Genomic DNA, 24,399 nt, shown 5'->3' with positions numbered 1-24,399 from the left:
TATGTGTGGAGCCTTGCTGACTCTGTGATTGGCTTTCACATGAGCACACCTTCTAGCTGTAGTCACACCTGTGTGTGGAGCCTCACTGGCTATGTGACTCACATTGACATGTGCACACCTTCTAGCTGTTAGCTCAGAGACCTGGCACAGTGCCTTCCTTTTTACAATCTGCTCAGTATACCAACCTGGCTCTGTTTTTTGCCAGGCAAGCAGGAGGCGCAGGTGCATCAAATCACAACAGCTAACCATGTGCCGCCTCCAAGGCTGGGGAGCATCTAGGAAACACACTACAGTTTCCGTTTCCCACTAACACTGCATGTTCGCATCACACCACAGACTGTCTGCCTGTCTCCCACCTGTGAGGCAGAGACCCTTGCTGGCTTTTGAAATTCTGCTGCTGGGCTTAATGCCGGAACACAGCTATGCCTGACATATGCTCGTTGGAGTTTATGCTGTAAGATAATAGCAGTAATTATTGCAACACAAAGTGCTAATCAATTCCATAGGTGTTGCTGCTAGCTCTACAGTCCCTGTATTTTCTGGTTCTATCAAGAAGGTGATCAGAGCCTTATGATCTTTTTGGTATTGTTTTCGCAAAAAGCAATCACAGGAGAATCTTTTTCTGTTGTTGGTCCTTGACGAACACACACCTGGGCTGCCAAGCAGCATTGGCTTAGCTGAAATAGTTCAGGAGGAAGCCTTCAGTTCGGCTCCATCAGCGTCAGTGGTTACTTCTCTGTGTTGTCTACGTTTCAGTGTGGAGTATATGAATTTGCCTCCCTTTTGTCTAACCTCAAGAACAATTACGAAGCATCAGTCTCTCTGTACATTTGGCCCCTGGATTGATACCAATTCCATATCCATCTTTTAGTGCATGTGGCCCTGCTCTTTCATCTCTTCTGTTCCTGTTTCAGAAAATGTAAGACACTCAGCTTTCCCCAGCCACAAACCCTCAGGAGAGCTGGGGATAAAGGGATGAGAAGGGAGAACATATCACAGTTCCATTAGTTGTGCTCCAGTTTCCTTCATGGTTGGGTACAGACACTCACACCCACTGCAAAAGCATGCCTAACACACCATGGGGCTGGCTCCTGAAGGCCTTACCTGGTGGGACCTTTGCTGGATAGGGACAGTGATGACAGAGTCACATTCTAGAAGGGTTGCTAACCATGTTATCCAGAGGGGTGGAGGGTATTTGGGTGAGATAGAATAAGAACTGTGATGTGGGGTTGTGCAGACTCTCCCACTCAATCAGAGAAGGATGGGCAACTGTAATTTACATTGCAGGAGGAAGGAGATTAGGTGTTGACTCAGACCACAGAATAGAGTTTATGGGAAGATGGAAGGAAGAGAAATGTCTCAACAGTTGCTCATAGGAAAGTCAGAGACTTGGTCTTCAGGAGACAGAAAATGGGGTGCCATAGTGAATTCTCACAAAAAAATGAGGGTTAGCAGGGCATAGGACTTTGGGTCACTTGTTTTGTGGCCTCTGGCCTCTGCTTCTGTAAGATGAGCTTTGGGGACCACGTCAGAGAGGTGAAGGATGACAGTGAAGAGCCACAGCCCAGATAAGGTCAAAGTTGATGGCCATGTTCACAACATTATCTTCAATGCCAGGTTGGTGTATGGCTTTCTGTGCTTCAAATTTAGATTTGGCAAGCTCTTTTCTCATGATAAAGAGACACCTCTGACTTGCATGGGTTTCAGTAAATAATTGACTTTGACAAAAAACATTGTTTACTTACATAGGGGACATCAGTTGAAACCCAACACACACACACACACACACACACACACACACACACACACACACACACACACAAACAAAAAACAAACAAACAAAAAACCACTAAACAGTGGTAGCCCATGTATGGCCACTAGCCCTGTTCTTGTTTTGTAAACATCTCTGAAATTTTCTTCCTCTGAAAAGATTTATTTGGCTTCAGAACAAGGATTTCTCAGTGGACATCCAGAAACTACTTGATGTTCAAGTAACAAAAACAAGTTTTTTGCTTTCCTCGATGGCTCTACAGTCCATGCAGCCTGTCAATTCTAATTTTCTTTGAGTGACTTGAGACAGAAGAGAATGTGTGTTGCAAATCCTTCGGGCTTTTAGTAACTCAAGCTCGTCCACTCATCAACCTCATATACTTAGAGCTTGTCACTCTCATTCACATCCAGGACTTCTTCATTGGGGAAGCAATTGTTCAAATAATAGTCAAAACATACATTGTGGCCAGCTTCTGGAAAATCTCAGATTGCCCTCATATATGAAAAATGCTTGCTCAGAGATGTGCTGTTTTCCCAGTGTTTCTAGGTGGAATGCACTCGTTCATGTAACTTCACTAAGCAGATAAAGAAAGTATGCTGAACTAGTGGAATTACCTCCTTCTGTCTTTATTTCAATAGAAAATACTCACTAGTATAGAAACAACAGAGGTAGAGTGTCTGATACACAGTCAGGGTGATTGAAGACCAAGCCAGATTTTGCATAGCAATGATACCTTTTGCTGTTCTTTGTTGCAATAATATAAAATTATCTCTATTTTAAAGGTAAACCGTTTGTTAAGGATTCATTTAAGTTGATTCCACCAACAATTCTAGAAGCTATTAGTGTTAAATATTTAAACTAAATGTTAAGGGCCAAAAGGGAGTATTTGCAGTTTAATGCAAAAATAAACACAACCTGACAGACCCCTGACTTTCATTACTTTGTTTCAGCTCTGCTGCTTTTAAAGAAATTTAATTAAATTGATTTGGGTTTTAAAGGTACAGTATATATATGTGGCTCTTCTGAAGCACTGTCTTTTAAAAGAAAATACTTATAAATCAATTCTATAAACTCAATTTAATTCAGTTGGGCTAATTCTGAATACCTATTATCATCAAGAAGATCTGACAAGTTTAAAGAAATGCATGTACTTTGGTCAAAGAGGGTAAAGCATTACTTGTCAAGATTCAATAAGTACCAACAGAAGGAAAGCAAAGACCTTAAGAAACCGGAAGAAGATCAAACCAGCCTCTTTTCTGCTGTCCCTTTTGGGGACTTGAAATGAAAAAGTAGACTTTCGTTTCCTGTTCATGAATAGGATGGCAACGAACACATCTGAGAAAGTAGCTGTGGAGCAGGAGGATGAGTCCTTAGGGCATATGCCAAGGAGTGAGATAGCTGGGTCATAAATGTCCTGAACAGAGGGGCAGAGAATGAAAATGTGGCACATATACACAGTGGAATACTCTCCAGAGGTAAAGAAAAATGGTACCATGAAATTGAAAAGAAATGGATGAACCTAGAAAAGATCACACCGAGGTGGCTCAGACCTAGAAAGATAAATGCCACATGTTCTGTCTTTTCTGTGGTTCCTACCTCCAAATCCTCACATATGAGTATACAGCCTGGGGTAGCCACAGAACCAGGAATGTATAAAGGGATCATATTGGGGGGGGTGTTTCCTGAGAGGGGAGCATCAGGATACAGGTGATAAGAAGGGGCAAACAGAAACTGGGATGGGGCTAACGCTAGGGTAAAAAAGGGAAGCCAAGAAGAAGGAGAAGGAGGGACAAACAACACCAAGGTTGTTTGATAAAGCAACAGATAGTATTATTTTATATTTACCTAAAATTATACCCAAAACATATGGATACATGTGTTTGCATACATGTGTGTAAGTGCATGTGTGGGTATGAGCTGAGCCACTTGGACTGACAATGTTCCCCACAAGAACCAAAGACTAACAAAACCCCAGTATCAGGCACAAGGAATCTCCTTTTAAACAGTTAGTTTGGGAAGTCGAAGTGACTCCCCAAACAGTATAGACTATTGCTGTAGCCCTCGGTTGCCTCTCAGGAGTTGAGGGTGGGACCCTATACCTGAAGACACCACTGGACACGACAGCCTCTTCCTGCAGCTTAGCTTCCGCAATTCCAGAAGGCACAGTTCAGGCTGCCAAGGGACAGAAACAATTAAGTGGTCCCACCCAGCTGCAGCACCCATGAACCAAGACAACTACCAGCCTGGCAAGATACACATGAAGATGCAATAATTCATGCACTTGTTGGTGGCAAACAGCAGCTGTCTGATTTAACTTAGGGCCCACTCAACGCGAGGCAAATCATGCCTCATACTGGAACTAGACCAGCCTCTCCTGGCTAGTAAGGTCACAGATCTTAGAAAAGAATCTCTTACTGCCACTTTTCTAGACCGGCATAATTCCTCACTATATTCTAAACCTCATCCTCATACTGACAGATAAGTGTAACTACAAACTCTTGTCAAAGAAGACCCTCTTTATAGCAAACGAAGACCACCATAGAAAACCACAACTAGAGACATGTAGAGGTCACTGGACTGTGGGGAGCCCAGCTACAACAGATCCATCTACATCACAGTTCCTGTACTTGTGGTCCAGAGAACATTGAGGGACAGAAAAACTGTAAGAACCAGAATTCTAGGAAGGCTGCTGTGAAACATCCTCTCCCAGAAATGGCTGCATAAACAAGCCCAAAACAATGGCACCATCAATGGACCTGTTAATGTAGAAGGGGGAAATTTCCCAGTATCCCAGTCCTAGGCAAAGAACGACAGGTAACTAATGACTATGGGGGTGGGGGAGGCAGGGCCCACTTATTGGCTGTTCAGTGCAGAGTACTTGAAACTGCATATACAGCATCAACAAAAATGGACAGCAGGTTGTATTTACCTATGTTACTATATACCACACACAGGTATATAACAATAACAACAAACTATATTAGAAACATTTAAAAAGCTGACTTTAACAGTTTTTATTCTATGTCCTCTGTGTTTTGATTAATAGTATAAAGCTAAATTTGGGATAAAATTGAACAAAGTCTATCCTTCATGTTTATGGATCTGAATAGATGGCTTTTAACAGATAGCTTGGACATTGTACGCCAGGTTTCATGCATGTTCATGAGCAATCAGTAACGTGGAAGCTCACCTGGGTCCCATCCACTTCCTGCAGAATGGTACCACGCTAAGCCTGAATCTGAGGCAGATATATGGCTGTTATTATACAGTAAGTGTTGACAAGTATGGAGCAGAATACTAGGTGCGCAGAGAGAACATGACAGGTGTGGCTTGTGACAGAGAGATGGAGGAGGGATGAGTATTTCAGTGCAGCCACAGCGACCATCATTAGAGTGAGAGCCCTGGCGTGAAACTATTGTTTTCTACCCTGAAAAGTTCCAGAGAGTCATGAATGTTTCCCGCAAGATGCAAGAGCTAAGCAGGAGTTACAAGTAGCTAGGCTTGGAGGGAGTGGAGACAGACTGAAGAGTTAAACTGTGTGGGGGCTGCACAAAGACCCTGGGATAGCCTGCAGAGGAAGGACAAGGAGAAGCAAGGCTAGAGAGGCTAGAGAGTAAAGAATCGAGGAGAGAGAGACTGAGAGAGGCTCGGAGACCAGGAGAAACCGGATTCTACAGGAGATCGGCAAAGCCAAATATGGAATTAGAAGAGCGTTCTGCAGATGGTAAAGATGGTGCAATAAATCCAAGGAGGGACCGTACCCAAAATGAATGAGGAAGAACAGCTTTGGGGATGTTACTGAGAGCTGAGTACTGGTGTGAGGACCACCGAGAGGATAGCTACCCAAGTGGAAACATCATATAGGCATCTGTATAACTAGGCTCTTATATAGATTTAAAATGCAGAAGTGAGAGCAGACAGAGAGATGAATGTGGGTGCCAGTGGTGTTCACATGCATTTGAATGAGAATCGACAAGATTTACTATACTCATAGGATAAGATGCAAAGCAAAGATACCCCAGAGACGATCAGGGACTTAAAAAGGATGTAGAAGGAATGTCTTTCAAGGTAAGAGAAACACAAGGAAATTAGTGATCAAAAACCCCGAGGAGAGTGTTTCCCAGGTGATGAAATGTCAGCAATTGATCTACAAACTTCATTTTCATTTCTTCCTGGACAGGCATTTGGACAATACACCCCAGCATATCTTGTATACAACAGCTTTTTTTTTTAAGGTTTTGCAGTACTTGGAGTTGAACCCAGAGACCTGCATATGTGAGCTCTACGACCAAACTGCAGCTCCACCTCCATTTCTTAGTTATAGTTAGAGACAGGATCTTACTCTGCTGCTCAAGCAGGCCTTGACTTTGTGATCTTCCTGCCTCAGCTTCTGGAATAGCTGAGATTACAGACCTTTGCTACCAGGCAAGGGTGAACGAGATTGTGCTAATGGATGGATAGAGGCCTACTCAACAGAAAAGATGGTCTCACGAATGACAGGTATGGCTATGAGCCTTATAGCTTCCCAGAGCCACAGGTACAAAGTGTGTTGATTGTTCCTGGGGGAAGAACTGACCCACCCACCCATAAAGCCACTAAGAATGGCTACCAGCGAAGCCAATCAAAGCTCTGTGTTGGTGAATCATTAACCATGAAGATTAAAGATGTAGCTGGAAGCCCTCCCTAACTCATCCCGACAATTCTGCATTTAGAAATGATTCCAGCAGTGTGAGGACAGCTGCCAGGACCACCTTCCAGGGCAGATGTGTAAGATGCACAGAAGTATAAAGTGGAAAGTCGGGCAGACAGAGAGTGAACCTTAGTTGGGAAACTTAAGTGTGAGGGAGATATCAATGTGAACATTGGAGCAGGGTGGTTAGGAGAGGAGACAAAAAGAATACAAGGATCATGTGTATCTATAGAGCAAGAATGAATAGAGGAGGCTGGTGGAACAGGAAGGAGCGAAACAGACATACCCTGTTACCATTTCCCGCCCAGTTCCGCAGCTGCCTCAGAGCCCCCAAATAACACATAAGACACTATATTAATTATAATTCTGTTGGCCAATGTCTAGGGCTTCTTATTGGCTAGCTCTGTCTTAAGCATTAACCCATAACTACTAATGTATGTATTTCTACAAGGTCTTACCTGACCGAGAATACCAGACTCATGTGTCCTCTCCTCCCGAGATCACAAGGCTACTTCTCTCTTACTACACTACCCAGAATCCTCCTGGTCTGATAGTCCCCCCTATCTTGCTTCCCTATTGTCCAACAGGGTTTTATTCACCAAACAATAAGAGAAACATATGTACAGAAGATTTCCCCCATCAATAAACCAGTTCGTTTTCAGAGAAAATGGCTTCAGAATCTCACATGATTCTGAATCATGAACAAGAGAAACATAGATGTGTTTTGGAATTGAGTGCAGAAAAAAAACCATGTAAAGCATTCAATAAACAACTGTTGAGAATCACATTCTTAAGAAACATGGAAAGGAAGCCCAATATGAACAAACTCCCTTAGAAATTTCCAGAACCCAGAAGACAACCATGGAAATAGGAACTCAGTTGTGTGCCAAATGAATATTGAAATGACTGTTTACTGGTAAGACTAGGATTGAGGCACTCAGGGCATGCCAGTGGGAGCTGTGGAAATGGGGCTTCAGTGTCCATCACAGGAGTGCATGGGAACCATGTCAAGGGCATCACCCTACCACCGGACTAGTATCACCAAAAAGAAGCATCAAGATTCTGCATTCTTTGACTTTATTTCTCCCTTGACTACTGATACTAATTTTCATATTGTTCACCCTGTACAGATCATCTGAAGACTTTTTGATCTTTCCTAGTGCACTGGTCTTGCATAGAACTGGGGAACCGTGGGTGTGGGTTAGCTGTTAAGGTTGAAGTGACTGGTAACTACTGTAGCATTTTCACTGTGATGGAAAATGTGGGACAGAGAGCACGTTCTTACAAATCTGACTACAGACAAAAGGAGTAATAGCTGTGTGCTCTTGAATACTTGGGGGCTGCAGGGACTACTGTCCTAAGTGGTGTTAGGGTGATCTACACATTGAGTGACAGAGGCGAAATAACTGTTACTCTTGTGGTTTAAGTTTCAGGTCAAGTCACTGCATGACATGCTTGCAAGAGTTGCGCATGATCTCATGATCATAAACATTTCCTTTTAAACAGAACTTCCCAAGTGGCATGAGATATAAGGACACAGCTTTTGTATCTAGTGTAGTTTGCTTGTAGGGTCTAGCAGAAGCCTGGGTTTGATAGACAATTCTTAATATCCCAGTGAAAGAGTCCAGGTATGAGTGATCCATTAACAGATGGGAAAGGCTCAATAACTCATGTCTCCATGCAAATGATACCAATGACCCCAGGAGAGAAAGAGGCAACATGTCTCTTGGGCAGGGTGAGCAAAGTCAGATGCAACTCTGCGAATCAGGCTAATTTTCTTCTCCATGGAGCCATTTATTTCTTCCCCGATTTAACCAGCTTAGCAGGTGTAGGATGGGCAAAGGTACAGCATACAAAAGAGAGAGAAGAGGAGGTAATTACAGTAGGCGTAACAACACCCGGTCTATCCTGACCTGCCAGAAAACAAGCAGTCCAGTTTGAGTTAATAGCACAAAGTGAGTTTCTGTGTACGCTTAAACTTACATTTACCTTGTTGACTTTTCTAGTGACTTCAAACTGTATGAATGAAGCTTTGTGACAGAGTAGAATTAAAGAGGAAATCTTTAATTTGGGTGCAGCTATATGGGTTTCTCTTCCTTGGGGATCTATCTGAGCAAGAGCTGTAATTTAGTCACTTCTTGTTCAGTAACTGCCACGTACATCGATTTCCACTTTTGTGCAATTGATTTTTGCTACTATTCCCATTTGTGCATTTGATTTTGGACAGATATCATATGATGAGAGTCTGAGAATTGTCTCTTAGAGGTCAGGGGACCTCATGAAGAAAGACCTTCTTTGTCAATACAAACATCACCAAGTAAATTCCTAAGATTTATGGAGGGGAATGTTTCATAGCTGAGTTTAACCTCAGCCTGTTCTTTTGCTAAGCTGACTTAACATCAAGTGATTCTGAAGGAAAGCACTTGAAGGGTTGCAATTGTATGCCTTGAGATATAAGCCTTGGGTATTTGCTTCTTTATTCGTTTTTAGAACCTCACCCATATCTTCATGGCTTTCTAGTAATGTCTTAGAGAAGTTTTTTTATTTTATTTTTAGCATAGTAGAAGGATTAATAAACTCCTGGTGTGCAAGTTCCCCGATAAAAACAATGGCTTCCAATCTAGGAGTTCAAGTTGTTTTGACAAAGGACTCACTGCTTTTCCATCACTATCTTAGATACTCAGAAGTAGAATCTATTAATTCTTAACATGCTAACACAGTGACAGAAGTACTAACGTGGTCCTCATTCTTCTGACTGCAAAGCTGAAAATTAGAAATTTTCTAATTTTGACCTTGTTGTGAATTTCCTTGACAGTTTCTCAAAACAGTCTTCTAATTCACATGGGAACACAGAAGATGAATATGATGAAGGGATGTTAAACGTATGCCTGTAAGTTCAGTTTACATGAACAGAACACCTGGGTCACCTGTACGTAGTTATCAGAAGACTCCAACCAGGCCAGTAGACTGTTGCCCACGGTGGCTTGGGCATTGAAGGCACTCGGCCTGTTTTATTTGTGCAATAGTAGCAACAGCCAACCAAACAAATACAACACTAGGAAGAAAAGGGGGTGGGAACTGTGTGAGAAAGGCTGGAAGGGCATGGCTTTACTCTTGCCAAAGCTTATTACTCTCTTGCTGAATGGCTGATGGAACCTGGCAGTCTGTCCTCCCAAGCAATAAAAGGAAGGACACCTAGAATTAGTTGTGTGTTGTTTCCCATGTCAACATGCAAAGAGTAAACCCACTGTCACTATTCTAACAAATATGGTGGTCCTTGGCTTTCAGCATAGGTGGTTCAGCCTTCTTGAATACAAGAGCTTGCCATAGAAGATATCAATGTTTCATATGGGGGATGCGGCATTCCTAAAACAAAATATTACTTGGGGAGGGAATTAATTAATTTCCAATTCCTCCAATAGTTCATAAAAAGTTGATTCTGATGTTTGATCTACCTTTGAATTGCTACTGGAATTAACAAAAGGATGAGTTAATTCTTATTGGGAGACTGAGTAGTCTGCTTTCTCTGGGGCACACTCAACTTTCTAAGAGTAAAAGTAACGAGTGTCAGTAGTACAATGTTAAATGCTTGGAGAATCATCTGTTACCTAAGGGCAGGAACTGCTCCATCTCTTCCACAGTGACCGTGCAGGGTTTATGCTAGGGACCCAGACGAGCACAGGTGTTGGCCTTTCCATCCCACTCACCTTTTTCATTCAGATGTGCTACCACTTTGGTGTGAAGCTTCTCACCACATTTTTGCCTTGTTTCTACTAGAATAATTGTGTCTCGGAAGGCAGAGTTGGGCTGACTGTACCCTGAGTTCCGAAGCTGAGCTGTAAATCAATTACCTAGAGAAGGGGCCTGTGCTGTCACACAAGATGACCTGGAATGATTCAGGTTGGTGGAATAGCTGTTTTCAAAATCCACTTATGGCAGCTTAGAACTTCCAAGAGGCCTTAGTTGTAGAGACTGGTCCTATTAGGAGTCCCTGTTAACACCTTATGACCAGATTGTGAGAATGAGAAGCTCGTCTGCTGAGCTGAGCTGAACTGTTATCCAGAAATGAGGAATGAATCATATATAGAGAGATGACATGGGTGACCAGAGGACAAGCTGACATATATATATATATATATATATATATATATATATATATATATATCAGCCTAGGTGCCAACCCCAACCAGGCAGGGTTGATTCACCAGCTGATGAAACATTCAGGTACATCAGCTACAGTTCTTCTGTAAGAGTCCAGTTTGTCACAACATGAGAGCAAATATGAAGTTCTTGTCTGAAATTTTAGTGACTAAAATTAATATAGTATTTTACTGTAATTGAAGAAGACTGATTCAAAGTCCATGAACTGTCTGGAGAGACAGCTCTGTGGGTTAAGAAGGATTGTTGCATCAGCATGAAGTTGTGAATTCCAGTCCCAGCACAAATATAAACAGCTGGCAGTGGCAGTACATGTCTCTGTAACTAGTTCCATGGTAGGTGGTGGTAGGTTTTCTGGGGCTAGTTGGACAGCAACAATATCTCCAGGCTCAATGAAACTGTCTCAAAGAAACAAGACAGAGATAGGAAGTCCAATGTCTTCCTCTAGACTCTGAATGTACACACAAACACACATTCCCATACACACACACGCACACACACACATACCCAAGTACACACACACCACACAAACACACACACACACACACACACACACACACACACACACACACACAGTTAATTTTGTTCAAATCCAAGTCCAGGATCCACAGGAAGAACACAAGAACACAGAAGGCTTTCAAGCCAGTGAGAACCTGGAGGTCACTGCAGTGATAGATCCATCTCATTCTTCATTTGTCCAAATTCATGGAATACACATAGCAATAGAGAATAGGCATCTGGTCCATGGGACTTGAAAAGGTAGCCACACTCTTTTGGGTGTGGCTTCAGGTAGATGGAAGCAGGAAGAGAGGAGTTTGAGGCATGGCTTTCCTTTGTGCACTTTTCAATTGGGTCAGTGGATCAGTAGGAAGAGCAGGGAAACACTCCGGCGGTTCTTTGTATTTTTTTGTATAATTGTTCCCCAATAAACACCCATGTATCATTTATCTTGGGTATAGTGATATAAGTGCATCTTTACCATCAATAGAGAACTCTTAATGAGACTCTAGGTGATTTTGATGTGCACATCAACTGAATCAATTACTCTACTGTGCTGTTGCATGTTGACAATGGAGGCTGTCCATGTATGAAGATGGGGCATACGGAAAATCTGTAACCCTTTTAGTTTTTGTATGAACCTAAAACCAAACTAAGAAACACCAAGATTTAAACTTAATAGGGAACAATAAACTTCAAAAATAACAAAAACCCAGAGTCCAAATGATAAAGACGCTTCCATTTCAAGCAACTGCTATACGTATGATGCTTTGGAAGCAGAATGGGCTGTGTGAAATTTAAAACCAATACCTCTGACCCAGCCTGTGTTCAGGAAGGTCTGCTAACGTGGTCATGAGCATAATGCCTCATGAAGACCCATAACCCAGTGATCTACGCTGGCTTGGATGAGATAAGCTTCACTTTTCTATTCCATTAAGCTGTGGGCTGTATCTTCACAGATACTGGTGTCTGTAAGAGGAAACTTTAAGTGTGGCACAGAGAGTAATCAAAGCAGTTGAGATAAACTAAGAACTGTGACTTCTTATTAAATGGAAAAGTTAAAAAGCAGCTCTGTTACCCTTGGCAGCGATGCAGCTTTGGTTTCTTTCATTGAGTACAGTCTGATTTCTCTTGCATACAGATGAGGTCCCTTTCCAGAGGCGTATCTTCATCTTGCCTTTTATATGTTTGGGGATTCTTTCACTTGGTGTTTTTCATTAGGGTGGATATTAATTGTTCCAGGGCTGGAGACGAGTGTGATTTCAATGTTTAAGAAAGGATGGACGACTTGCCATGTAAATAAGTTCATGGTGAAAACTCTTCCACAATAAATACCTGAGCCAGGAATGGAAACTGTTTCTACCAGAAGCATAAATACTTATGTAGTCATTAAATGGTATATTGCCAGTATACTGAAATATGTGTAGGCATGGGTTTATAATACTGAAAAGTAATTCAAAGTGTAAACTAAAAGTAAATTAAGTTCATCGTTTTTTAAAAATTGTTTTAGGTTACCATGCAGTGCTTTTAATATGTATTTTTATATTCAAGGGAATATAAATACTATAGGAGAATGAAGTATGACACATGTCACTAGACAGAATTCAGATATAAGGGAAGGTCTGAGGGGAAGATCAGACATGGCTTCATACATACTTGCAAGAGATGGGAAGAACTAGATAGAGAGGCCAAGGCTGGTCTTGGAAGGACTCATGAGCCATGTCAAGATATTTAGACACCATCCAGAGGGCCAAGGGTCCTCCAGAAGGCATAAATCACACCGACTCTTTAAAAAGTTTATCCCTGCAGCCCTCTGGAGAGCAGACTGGCAAAGGCCGAGTCTAAAGAGGAGAAGCCCAGATAAGAGCTCAGCCCAAGAATCCAGCATAGAAGAGGCAGCTGTTTATATGACCCTGAATGTAGAAAGGGGTGGGTGGAGGCTGAGATCGACAACTTGGTGGTAGAGCCAGGAAGGGTGCCTGGGCACCTATGTGGAGAGCAGTGCTAGTTTATGATGACAGTGCAGGGGTGCAGGGAGAGCAGATGAATTCAGCAGGAGCAGACTGTCCGATGTGGAGAGCAGTGCTAGTTTGTGATGACAGTGCAGGGGTGCAGGGAGAGCAGCTGAATTCAGAAGGAGCAGACTGTCTGGCATCTGATTTCAGCGGGGTACTGCAGAAAAGTTATTTAAATAGGCTGTGTAGATGGCTAACGGTGTAAAGAGTTAGGGTTAGAGAAACAGACTGCAGGAAAAGCCACATTTGCCTAACTGCACCCGAGGGAGAGAGTTCTGGCCACTCGGGGGAAATACGCACACTAGACAACAGAGTCCCAAGCATCAAAAGAGCTCAACACACCAAAACATAAGGAATGAACAGGAAGATGAGCTGCTCAAGAATGGAGAAGACGCAATGAGGGACCCGAAGCAAGACAGGGGACTGGCCCATAATGGAAGTTATGAGAAGGCTGCTTTTGCTCATTTGTTCCACAACATTTCAAACTAGAAGCATATGGGACCAAAGTGGGGATAGGCTTTGCTTGAACTCATATCTTATTCTTTCTCAGGCTTCTCTCTGCCCTTCAAAGTCACAGGAGTCTTCAGTATATTATCCCACCATGCAATGTGCTGATATGCAACAGAGATAGCCACCTACAAAACCCAAGGCAGTTTGCTTTTCACATCCATGTCATAAAACTCGGAGCCCATGGTGTGCTTAACTAAACCTCCACAGGTATCATACACTCTTCCTACTGGGCTCCACGACAAAGCAATGGCTGGCACATGCAGTTGCTTAGGAAAAAGACTGTGGGTAAAGTATATGGTACCAGCATCTACAGACAGCAGGACACAGCAGGGGATCATGGGAAAATTAGCAGTGAAAATGGTGATGGAAGGGAATCTTTATAGCAATTGTGACAGAATGAAATCTTCAGCTCCAAACCCCCAGCAGCCCATGGAGAGGATGATAGGGAATGTGTACAGCAGACTGCATGAAAAAAATTTCCAGTCACCATCAGCAACTCCCTTAGTTATATTATTTTAGTGTATACAAAACATCTTGATTGCTCTCTATTTGACCATCAACAATCCCAGCCAGACAGGGGCTATGGCTTTTATGTCACACATGGGAATATTAAAGATGGAGAGGGTCCGAGGGATACATACACGCCCAAGGACTTCATTGGAGGGAGCAAAGGGTCTTTGATTGGGGTTGAGGAAAGTTCCCAGATCTGATAGATGGCAGAAGGATGGGTTTGTGCAAGGACCTCCAGGGTTCTTGATCTGGAAGGAAGATTCTGCTAGTAAAACATGAGCTGGAGTGGACTATTGGAAGAGGTTAGCTACTACTCTGGCATTTGTCAGGAGTGGGGGAATGGAATCCAAACCATCTACTATATCTCTGTGTTGGTGTGAAGTGTGGTGCACTTGGGTCTGCCTACGGTCTTGGCAAGTGATCTACCTGAGGTCATGACACCAGGAAATGCTCGGGATGTGCCCTTGACCTTGCGCCATTTGATTGTGAGTCTACTGCTCTTTCTATTTCTTCAAGTTACATGGCATGAATCTTCTGACAAACGTTCTTAGTAGACATTCACTGCCCAGCACCAGGGTAGGTTAGCCTCCCTTTGATTTCCCTGTCTCATAGAAATATGAAGCTCATACTCATTCATGAAGGCTCAATCACACTAGAGATGAGAAAGGTTTTGCATACCCATGGCTGCAAGTTACAAGGCTCAGGCTATCCTGCTGTATTAAAACTCAGAATGCCTACCCACCAGCATGTGACCTCCTGGAGACCTGGAGACAGATGTCCCTGCTGTCACAGAGATGAGAAGTTGGACTTTCTCAGTGTGGCTTGGAGGCAGAAGTTGCAGATAAAGAGATATGTGCCTAACATAAGTGCAGAGTGTGGTTAATTGCAGCCAACTTGAAGTAGAATAATATGCTTCGGTAGGTCAGGTTGGCAACTGACACTAGGAGTATCTGAACATTAGAAATGACTCCTGGATTCTGGACTGGTTCTCTTCTGTCATAGAATTTTCGAAGGACTTACAGCCAACCACTTTTCTGGGACACCCTAGCAGCTAAGTGCAGGCCCAGGCTGAGTCCTAGCTCCCTGGGTATGAGTAAGAGCTTGACAACTTCCTACTCGTTGCCTGCCCAGATCTCTTTCACGGTTTGGTTGGAATGAGAAGGGGGCAAGTCAATAAGCTTTCCTTAAACACAGAAATGATTGAATCTACAGTTGGGTTCCTGACTAATCTTGGTCCATTTCAGGAGAAGACTCGTCCTTAAGAGCATCACCCATAGATGAGTTATCTTGTTAGAGACTTGTTACATCCCATTTTATTTCTTGGTGATGTCACATGGATCGATCCCCATGAGTCACACAGAATTTAGACAGTTGTTTTTGTAGTTTTTTTTTTTTTTTTTTTTGGTTTTTCGAGGCAGGTTTTCTCTGTATTGTTTTTGAGGCTGTCGGTCCAGCCCAGCCTCGAACTCACAGAGATCTGCCTGCCTCTGCCTCCCGAGTGCTGGGATTAAAGGTGTGTGCCACCACCGCCCGGCTATGTTTTTGTAGTTTTATACCCTCCTCCCAAGTTCAACTACTCTTCCCTCAAGCCACCCATCATAGAACCCCCAAACATGGTCAAACACAGCATTCCATTTTGTCAGGGGGCTTGTTTCTAGTCCCAAGTTTCTAGAGGGACAAGCACTTTTGACCTCCTGTATATCCAGCAGGCTCACAAATCCCTTCATTGCTTTTATGAACCAACCACCAGCCATTCACAGACAATAAGGGATTTTACAGTTCTGTGCAGGGCTAGCTGAACATAAGGGCTGTTTAGAAAAACTGATGCATTATATAACCATGATAACCTCTATTTATTTTTCCAGAAGTGGATAATCCAGATGGGCTCCACTCAAGTTGAAGGTTCAGATAACTGTTTGGGGCAGCAAATGCATCATGAATAAACTGCTGTTTTGCTTTGATCAGAACCCACATAGCTAAAGTATTCCAGCTGATGAAATGCATCTCTGAAAATTAAAGCAGTCGAGCTAATGATATGCATGTCTGGCCTCTGTGTGCCAACTGAAACCAATGATGGATGTAGCCAAATTAGGTCTTAGACATCCCAAATTCCACCTCCCAATTATGTTTTCCCTCTTATAATGCCCTTACCCCAAACTTTTAATTATACAAATTTTAAACATTCTTCAAGATTTAGCTCTGTAATTTTCTCCCCTTTGACCTTTGCTTTAACACCTAAAGTATATAATTCCGAAAGTAATAGAATTGCCAACAATTGCTCCATCTTTCCACACTTGTCCACAGTCATGGCCTCTGTGCATTCAGTGTTCCTTGGAGCCCTTCATTTGCTGATCTCTAATAGATTCTAATAAGTAGATCTGAAATAAGGATAATTAAAAGATATGGATCACATAGCTTTCAGCGGTATGCAAATTGTCGGTGAAGAACAGAACAGAAATCAGTCTCCCCACCGATTAAAGACAATTGAAGAGGAAGAATGGACTGGGCTTTTTCTGCAGCTCTTTCAAAGGGAAAGTGATTATGAATGCGGGGGCTTTATCAGGAGAGCACATGACATTGAGCTCAGAGGTCCCTGTTTCATTTCACAACCGCATAATTTGGAAATGATTAAGAACAGCTCTTTCTCAACGTTTTTTTAATCACGGGCCAACTAAAAACATCACATTGATTTCTCCAGCCCATCTTTCTTGAATGTGCTCATATGAAACACATTTTAAACCATCTCAGCTCTCGAGGTTTAGCTCCATTAAATTTCTGTCAACACAAACTTCTTTTTGTGGAAATAGAAAGACAATTACACTTTTTGAACTCTACTACCAACAAAGAAAGAAAAAGCCCTAAAGTGAAAGCTCGCCCTACCCTGGAGTAAATAGCTTCAGAGTGCCCAAAGCTGCGTTCCCACTGAGCACACAGTGTGAGCAGAAGCCCTGCAGAGGAGAAGTGCTGGGAGGTGAGTACAGATATTTCTCCTGGAGCTCCTGAAGCCACTGGTCTGGACCTAGCAGCTCCACCCCCAATTTATGGGGTGATCTCCATGTCTGCCCCCCTGCTTAGCTCAAAGACCTTTTCTGATGGAGATGTCACTTGGCTTCTGGAGGAGTTCAAGAAGGAGCTGAGCAGAGATGGGGCCATGGGGGTGGTCAGAATTACATGCAAAACTGCAAAGAACCCCTAAATACTTGCTCATCTTTAAAAGGAAAATATCTCGAAATGTTTATCACCAATCTGGAAGGGTCCTCTAACTCATAATTTTATGACCTCTGTCTTAAATTAAGCATGCGGTATCCAGAAGCACAGGAAAGCCTGGAAAGAGAAATTCACAAGTTAAATTTCATAAACTTAGTGCCAAGTACTGAGTCTCAAGGACAGGAGAAGGGCCCTTTGGGAAATCCAAAAATAGACTAAAACATAGGAAAGCCAGGTATTAAATATTTTACTTTCCTCACAGGCTTAGAGAAAGATAAAATGTGCCTTTGGCAAGACGGGTCCTATGCCTTATGATGTTAGATACTGTGTGTGACCTCGCAACCCTGCCTGAGGGGCTGCAGGCATGCAGGAGCTGGTGGCCAGGCATGTGCACAGTGGCACTGGCTCTCTCACCAGTGTCTTCGGCTGTGGTGGATGGAAGTCACCCACCTTACCCAGCCCTGCTGTTTCTTTCTGAACCCAGGTGTTCTTCGTGTGTTTACAATGTTCCTCATCTGTTCGTATTAGTGAATTTAAATTCTCCCACACTTGCTCAGTCAAGAATAGCAAACAACAACAAAACAAAACAAAAAAGCCAGTGCCTGGAAGATATAGCCCAGAATGCCTGCCTGACCCTCACCTCCTAAAGCATCCCTTTCTTCGGTAGAACTCAGCCATGATGTGCAGAGCTAACATCTCCAGAAGTGGTACTTTTCAGGTTTTAGTTTTGAAGCACATTGAGAGTGAAGATGCTTTGAAATGTAAAATATGAATTCCTGCATTCCTCACAAGCACACAGAATGAATGCCAAGCCTCTCCTGTGATCAATGGCGCCCAGGGAGACCTTCATCTCTATCTTCTGGGCAGCCGTGTACTAAGGTCACCAGGACCTAGGAACACAGAGCAGTGATTGCATCTTGCAGGTGACTTTTTTTTTTTAGCTTCCATATGTTTGACTCCCTCAATTGCTCTTGAGTTATTTATTTTTTCCTGTGTCCTCTCTCTAATTACTTGTTCAAAGTTGTTGATGCTTTTTAAATTTTTCAAAACCTCTAAATTTACAACTTTTTGGTCTACTTTGGAATTCATCAGCTCTAAAAGAAACAGTGCTATTTTTTCTATAAAGTGAATTAGTATTATTCAAAATACTGTATCATGTATTTCAAAGTAGCTAGATGGGTGAATCTTGAATTTTCTTTTCACCATAAAGAATGATACATGCTTAAGAGACTGAAATACATTGAGTGGGCCAATAATCAATTGATAAATGTATTGAACCAGAATGCTGTACTCTGTAAATATGTATATGCATTATGTGTTAATTAAAAATGGAAGAGAAGGATGGAGAGGAGTCTCAGTGGTTCTGATCGCTCTTCAAAGGACCTTGGTTCTCTTCCCAGCACCCACACGGAGGCTCACAATCTCCTATATCTCTAGAACCAGGGGATTCCATGTCTTCTGACCTCTGTGTGGAGTCAATATGTGCACTCAGGCACACACACACACACACACACACACACACACACACACTGGCAGAATAAAAAATGAATAAGGAAGGAAATATTTGAAAATAAAAGAAATCACAGGGCCAGTGAGATGGCTCAGAAGACAAAGGTGTTTGCCAAGCGAGTCCCGAGACTTGTGCTCAGTTCTCAGAGCCCACATAAAGGTGGAAGATGGGACCAACTCACCAAGTTGTTTTCTGATCTCCATATGTGCAACATGGCACACGTGTCCACATACATCACACACACTAGTAATAACAATAGTAATGATGATAAATAAACAATTCAAGAAGAAATTATAGGCTCTTAGGGGATCAAAAAAGATGATATGGTATAAAATTATAGAATTCTAGATCTGTTGAGTCAAGAAGGCTCATGTGTTGGTATCTTTGTATCTAGAAGGGAACTTTTCTTCCCGTTTCAGGATAAGCACCCACTATACCTGGGATGCTTCTTACTATGGTCATGTTTGGCACCTTTGGGCCTAAAGCCCGTGAGCTCAGGAGCCTCAGGTTAGAAGGAAGCAGTGCTTACCTTTTTGTACAAACTCCTCAGATCTCGATACTGCCACATGCTGTTTAGGACCTGAGATGCAGCCTTGACCACCTTTGGAGAATGCCTAAAAAGGGAAGACAGGAAATGCAGATGATCAATGGCATCTTGGTTCAGAACCACACTGTCTTGTCAGGAATCACCAAAAATCACATCTTCTTGGTTTTTTTTTTCAGTATTGTTTTCCTAGTCCCCATTCTTCTTCTCACTGAGACATCTCTGAGGTGACAGCAGGAAGGCACTAGAGTTCAGCAAATAATTTCAAAAATGCAAACACCAGAACCATGGCATTTAGGAAGAAAGCAGATATAGTCTCTAATTATACAAATAAGTGATTCAGTAGCACTGACTAGATCTAGGAATCCATTACAGCAGTGTTGTGCCATTCATGGGTGACAAGAAATATGGAGATATCCATATCCCCGGGGCACAAATCATAAATGCACACTGATCTATGTGAGCACAGACAAATGCCCCTTGTTCCTTGAGGATGCTAAGCAAACACACACACACACACACACACACACACACACACACACACACACACACACACAAAAGCACCCTAACATGGATACCTAAGAATGCCCATGAACAGGAATCTATGAAGTCCCATGTACTCCTCAAGTGTGGTCCTTGGCATCAAGATCACAGGAACTCATAGTCATAGTTTATTGACTTTTCTCAGATTTTGCCTTTGCAATTGTTATGAAGACACAGCTCTTGCCTTTTGGTGAATGCCAATCTGCATGTCAAAACGGAGACTAGTTCAGTTTAGTCGTATTGATTTAATCCCATCAGATTCTTGGAAATGACTTGGACTAGTGCTTGCTTAGAGGAGGGACTAACTACTTGTTTCACCACTAGTTGCTTAATTCTAATGGCCACCATTGATATGGTCTACCTTAGGGGCCAGACCACTTTTTCTGCAAGGAGTATGACAGTTTGCAGGGAGCATATGGTTCTTGGTCACAGTTACTCAATTAATTGTCACTCTAACAAGCATAATGTAGCTTTGTTTTAGTGCATACAACACGGTATGTACTCAAAACAAGAAGAAGATATGATCTGGGCTGTGGGCTTCAGTTGTGGGTCTGTGGTCCATGAGACTACCAGTGTTGGGCAGAATGCTACAAGTAATGAGCCCTCCAAAGCAATGGATAGTCCAGAAACTGATTCATATGGATGACAGATCCACTGAAAACAGTCTCAGAAGTGAGACCAAAACTGTCTTTGACTCTTACTGTGTTCTCTTCCTGAAGAGTCAGGGGACCAGGACACCTGCTTCTAGTGTTTTCTAACAATGACAGGGATGCTGTACCCATGAAATCTCAACAATATGGTGGGCTTAACTAGACTTGCACAATTACAACACCAGGTGACAAACCAATGTGTTTGGGGGTGAATCTCATAAGGTCCCACACCTATATGAAGAGCTATAGGCAACTTGTGGCTGCTAAGAGATGGTTCACCAGGAGCAAGTCCCCTGGTAACTTATTCATTCCCAAGTAGTCAGCACCTAAACATGTACATAAGAGCAACATTAAATGGATGCAGATTACCTCCCACTCCTCTCTCTCTCTCTCTCTCTCTCTCTCTCTCTCTCTCACACACACACACACACACCAATAACAATCATAGGAGTCTTAAGAGATCATGAATTTGAGAGGTGGTTGGCGGGGTGTGGAGTTTGGAAGGGGGAGAAGGAGGTGGAATTGTACAGAACTCATGTATGAGATTCTCAAAACATTAAATAAAAGTATATATTTGAAATTAAAAGGTCTTTGAAATGCAAAGGAAGTAGATGGTAGATGTGCTGGGGTGAGCTTGGATTTGAGAGCTGAAAGAAAATGAACATTTATGACAGGCATTCTATAATGAAATCATGGAGTGTCAGGACATGTGGATAGTGTGGCTGCTGTTTTATGGGGCTGCATGTTTGTAATTTGTGTGAGTGAAGGTTAAAGCTCCTTCATCTGTTTACTGAAGAGCAACAGTGACAGCTACCTGTTTCTGAGAAATAACTTCGGCTGTATTACAATAAAAAATGAGGTCCTATGAATTCCATTTTTCTCCATAATACATTAGCTACAATAAGGTAACATTTATTTTATTTCACTAAAATGAATGGATGTCTAATTATTCTATACTTTATGAGAGTATCATGCTCCAGTTATAATTTTAAATTTCTGTAACTTTAGAGAAATTTAAACCCCTTTATGGATAAAAATTAGAGCTTCCATTGGCCTTGTATAGTCAAGGTTAAACAAAGACTAAATGTTCTTGTTGTGTTTTGTCCCTGCTACTTGGATATTTGTCTCTGGCAATGCTCAGGCAACCCTAGAGGAACATTATTAGAATTCAGGTAGTGGCAGTGTGGCTGACACATTTAGCATGAAAAATTATTCTGACACAGTGTAAATTTTTCGTTGTTCATTTCAACTTCTTGCTTAGTTACAAAATAGAGACTGTGAATGTGTACGGAAAGCAGGTTAGCTGCCTCCCAATTAAAAGGCCAGTATAGCATGGTATAATAATAACACTGCCCTCTTCTTCATCTTTACTTTTGATCCCTCCACTAGACCAGTGTCATAAACATATCTACTTGGATGGCTGTAACTGTCAACCGAAGGACGAGAACAATTGAATATTCCTAAGTGATTATAACCCGAGTCGAACCATAGCACACAACTCTCTACTGACAAGTAACAGTTCAGACGGTTCTCTGCCTTATGATAAATACAATGACACATCCAACACGATTTCCCATATAATTATGGATATTTGAAACAGATGGACATGACGGAATGTCTGCAATGTGTGTTTAAAAATGATAGGAAAATAATAAGTCATCAGACTTCAAAAACAGTCTGCATTTGGCTCCTACAAGTGTTGCTTACAATCACACAGGGCTTTGATCTTCTTGGGAGCTGTCAAATCTGGGGCAGCTGAAGAAGTCTGATGATGCAATTCCTCATGACCGTATAACTCAGTCACGTCAGAGTAGCATCCCAGAGCACTAGTCACCTTGAATGTCTTCTCAGTGCCGTGGGTGTGTGGTTCAGTACACTGTAGTACCTTAATAGTCTGATTTGTTCACATCACTGCAAGGTTAGGCTTGCTCATACTTAGAAGCAAAATGTACAAATATTTAAAACTTGAGGACCACGGTTACACATATTTACATTTTCTTCTATGTTTTTGTTTGTTTGCTTTGTCATGTTTATTCCCATGCTGTTTCAAATAAAAGTCAGATTTCAACTGAACTTGGTTCTAGAAGCAAGTTTTTAAGAGCAATTTAGTGCAGACATACTTGTGACAGGTTTGCAGGTTAACTTGAATGAACTGTTGTTTATACTATGTTATTGGCTCCCAAGTTAAAAAGTTCCATTCCTGAAAAGGTTTTCTGTTTTATTAAAACACACAAAGAGGTTCAAGGGAATCTTAATGCTTACTGTCATCATAGGACTGAACAACAAATACAAGTTTCAAGCTAAGAATCAGAACAATTCTCCTGGACTCCTTCTGTTTCAAAAGCAGTGATAAGCAATTATAAACAAAAGTGTAAGTAGGAAATGAGAAGTTACAAAAACCTTGCCTTGATCCTCCAATTAGTCAGTATATTTATATACAAAAAAGACAAACCACATGGAAAAATGGAAGGGCTGATTAAGTGTGAGAACCACAATTGTAAGAGATCCGATTCAGTTCAATTTAACACTTGTTATTAAAGTCCTAACTCCTGGCTGTTGACAAAGAAAAATGAGATAAAGGAACAATTAGATGAAATGAGTGACTGTCTATGAAGAAATATTTAGTTAAATTAAAGGACACTCTTGAGATCTCCCACTGATGAAAAAAAATGCCTGCCCATTTACAACAATCAAGTCTGGACCACACCTTACAGGGCAATTTGCTGGGTCACCAATGAGTAACTTCAATATTTCACAGGTGATTTCTCCAAAAAGACTTCTAAAAATAGTTTCACCAAATAGTTTTCTTTGGCCATAAGACTGACACAGTGTCTTTTCTACTCAAGGCCCACCAAGTGTCACTTATTGCTATGGAGAAACTCAACACAACTGGACTTGATAGATGCCCAGCCACCCACCCCCATCTTTCTTGTCCTTAAATTCATAGAATATACTTTAACCTTGGGATGTCTCATGAATGCAGGCAAATAGAGTGCTCCTGTCAACTGTGATTTTATGGTGTCTTTAAGTATATATGCTTTAAAAAAACAGTAACAACAACAATCTGTTGGGCTCACAGTGCTCAAGGCAAGCAAGCATTTATTTTCCTTGAGACCCACAGTTCTGCTGAATTATATGAAGAAGAAAAGCACATTGCTTCCTGACTGTGAACGATGGTGTTTTATTTTCAGACAGAACATCATAAGTTGAATATAATTCAAGCCCTGAATCTACATTGCCCAATTGCCTGAGTCCAGTGGGCTTCACTCCTCAATACAAGAATGTATACAAATCTAATGTTGAATTGCTCAATGAACCTATTTAAGGATCTCAGGGTATTTAACACCCCGCCCTGAAACCTTTAGAACACACTGCCAATAACCTGAGTTAAATGGAATAATGAAACAGAGTTTCCAGAGAGTCTCGAAGAGCATTCTTCACCATCTTCGATAACAAAAGAAAAATTAATTATTTAGCATTTAGATGTAAAGGAATGGGAGGCAGGGAATGAAAAGTCAGGAAGTCGGCAGGCCCTTGATAATAAAAAAGTTTGCCCGTTTAATCTTCTTTGATTACACTGAGGGGCTTGCAGAAGACAAAATTTAATTAAGGGTAGTGAAGGTTTCCGTAAACGTTGATATACTGGCTGATACACTAACATCCTGGCAGATGAATTGTTTCTTAGTTGTATGAGTAAAATACCCATGATGGTTAAATCACAGGGAACATTCCCACTTATGGAAGAGGTGCAATGTCTAGGAGACCAAGCCTTGCTTCCTTTTGTTCCATTTGA

At 41.9% G+C, this 24,399-nt stretch overlaps 1 protein-coding gene across 5 annotated transcripts in view; it reads right to left on the bottom strand.

Moving 5' to 3' along the window:
• Positions 1-24,399, bottom strand: part of Ctnnd2 (catenin delta 2) — an 814,201-nt gene that overhangs the window by 21,717 nt on the left and 768,085 nt on the right. For all 5 annotated transcript variants that reach the window (XM_040757687.1, XM_040757684.1, XM_040757683.1 and 2 more), the window contains one exon: positions 19,399-19,483. In XM_040757687.1, the coding sequence (XP_040613621.1) occupies positions 19,399-19,483 (85 nt within the window). The remainder of the gene's footprint in view (positions 1-19,398; positions 19,484-24,399) is intronic.

This window comes from Mesocricetus auratus, unplaced genomic scaffold (genome assembly GCF_017639785.1).
Source record: "Mesocricetus auratus isolate SY011 unplaced genomic scaffold, BCM_Maur_2.0 Super-Scaffold_100015, whole genome shotgun sequence".
Taxonomy (NCBI): Eukaryota; Metazoa; Chordata; class Mammalia; order Rodentia; family Cricetidae; genus Mesocricetus; species Mesocricetus auratus.
Note: the sequence above shows the minus strand (reverse complement) of the source record. Positions and strands in the feature narration are given on the sequence as shown.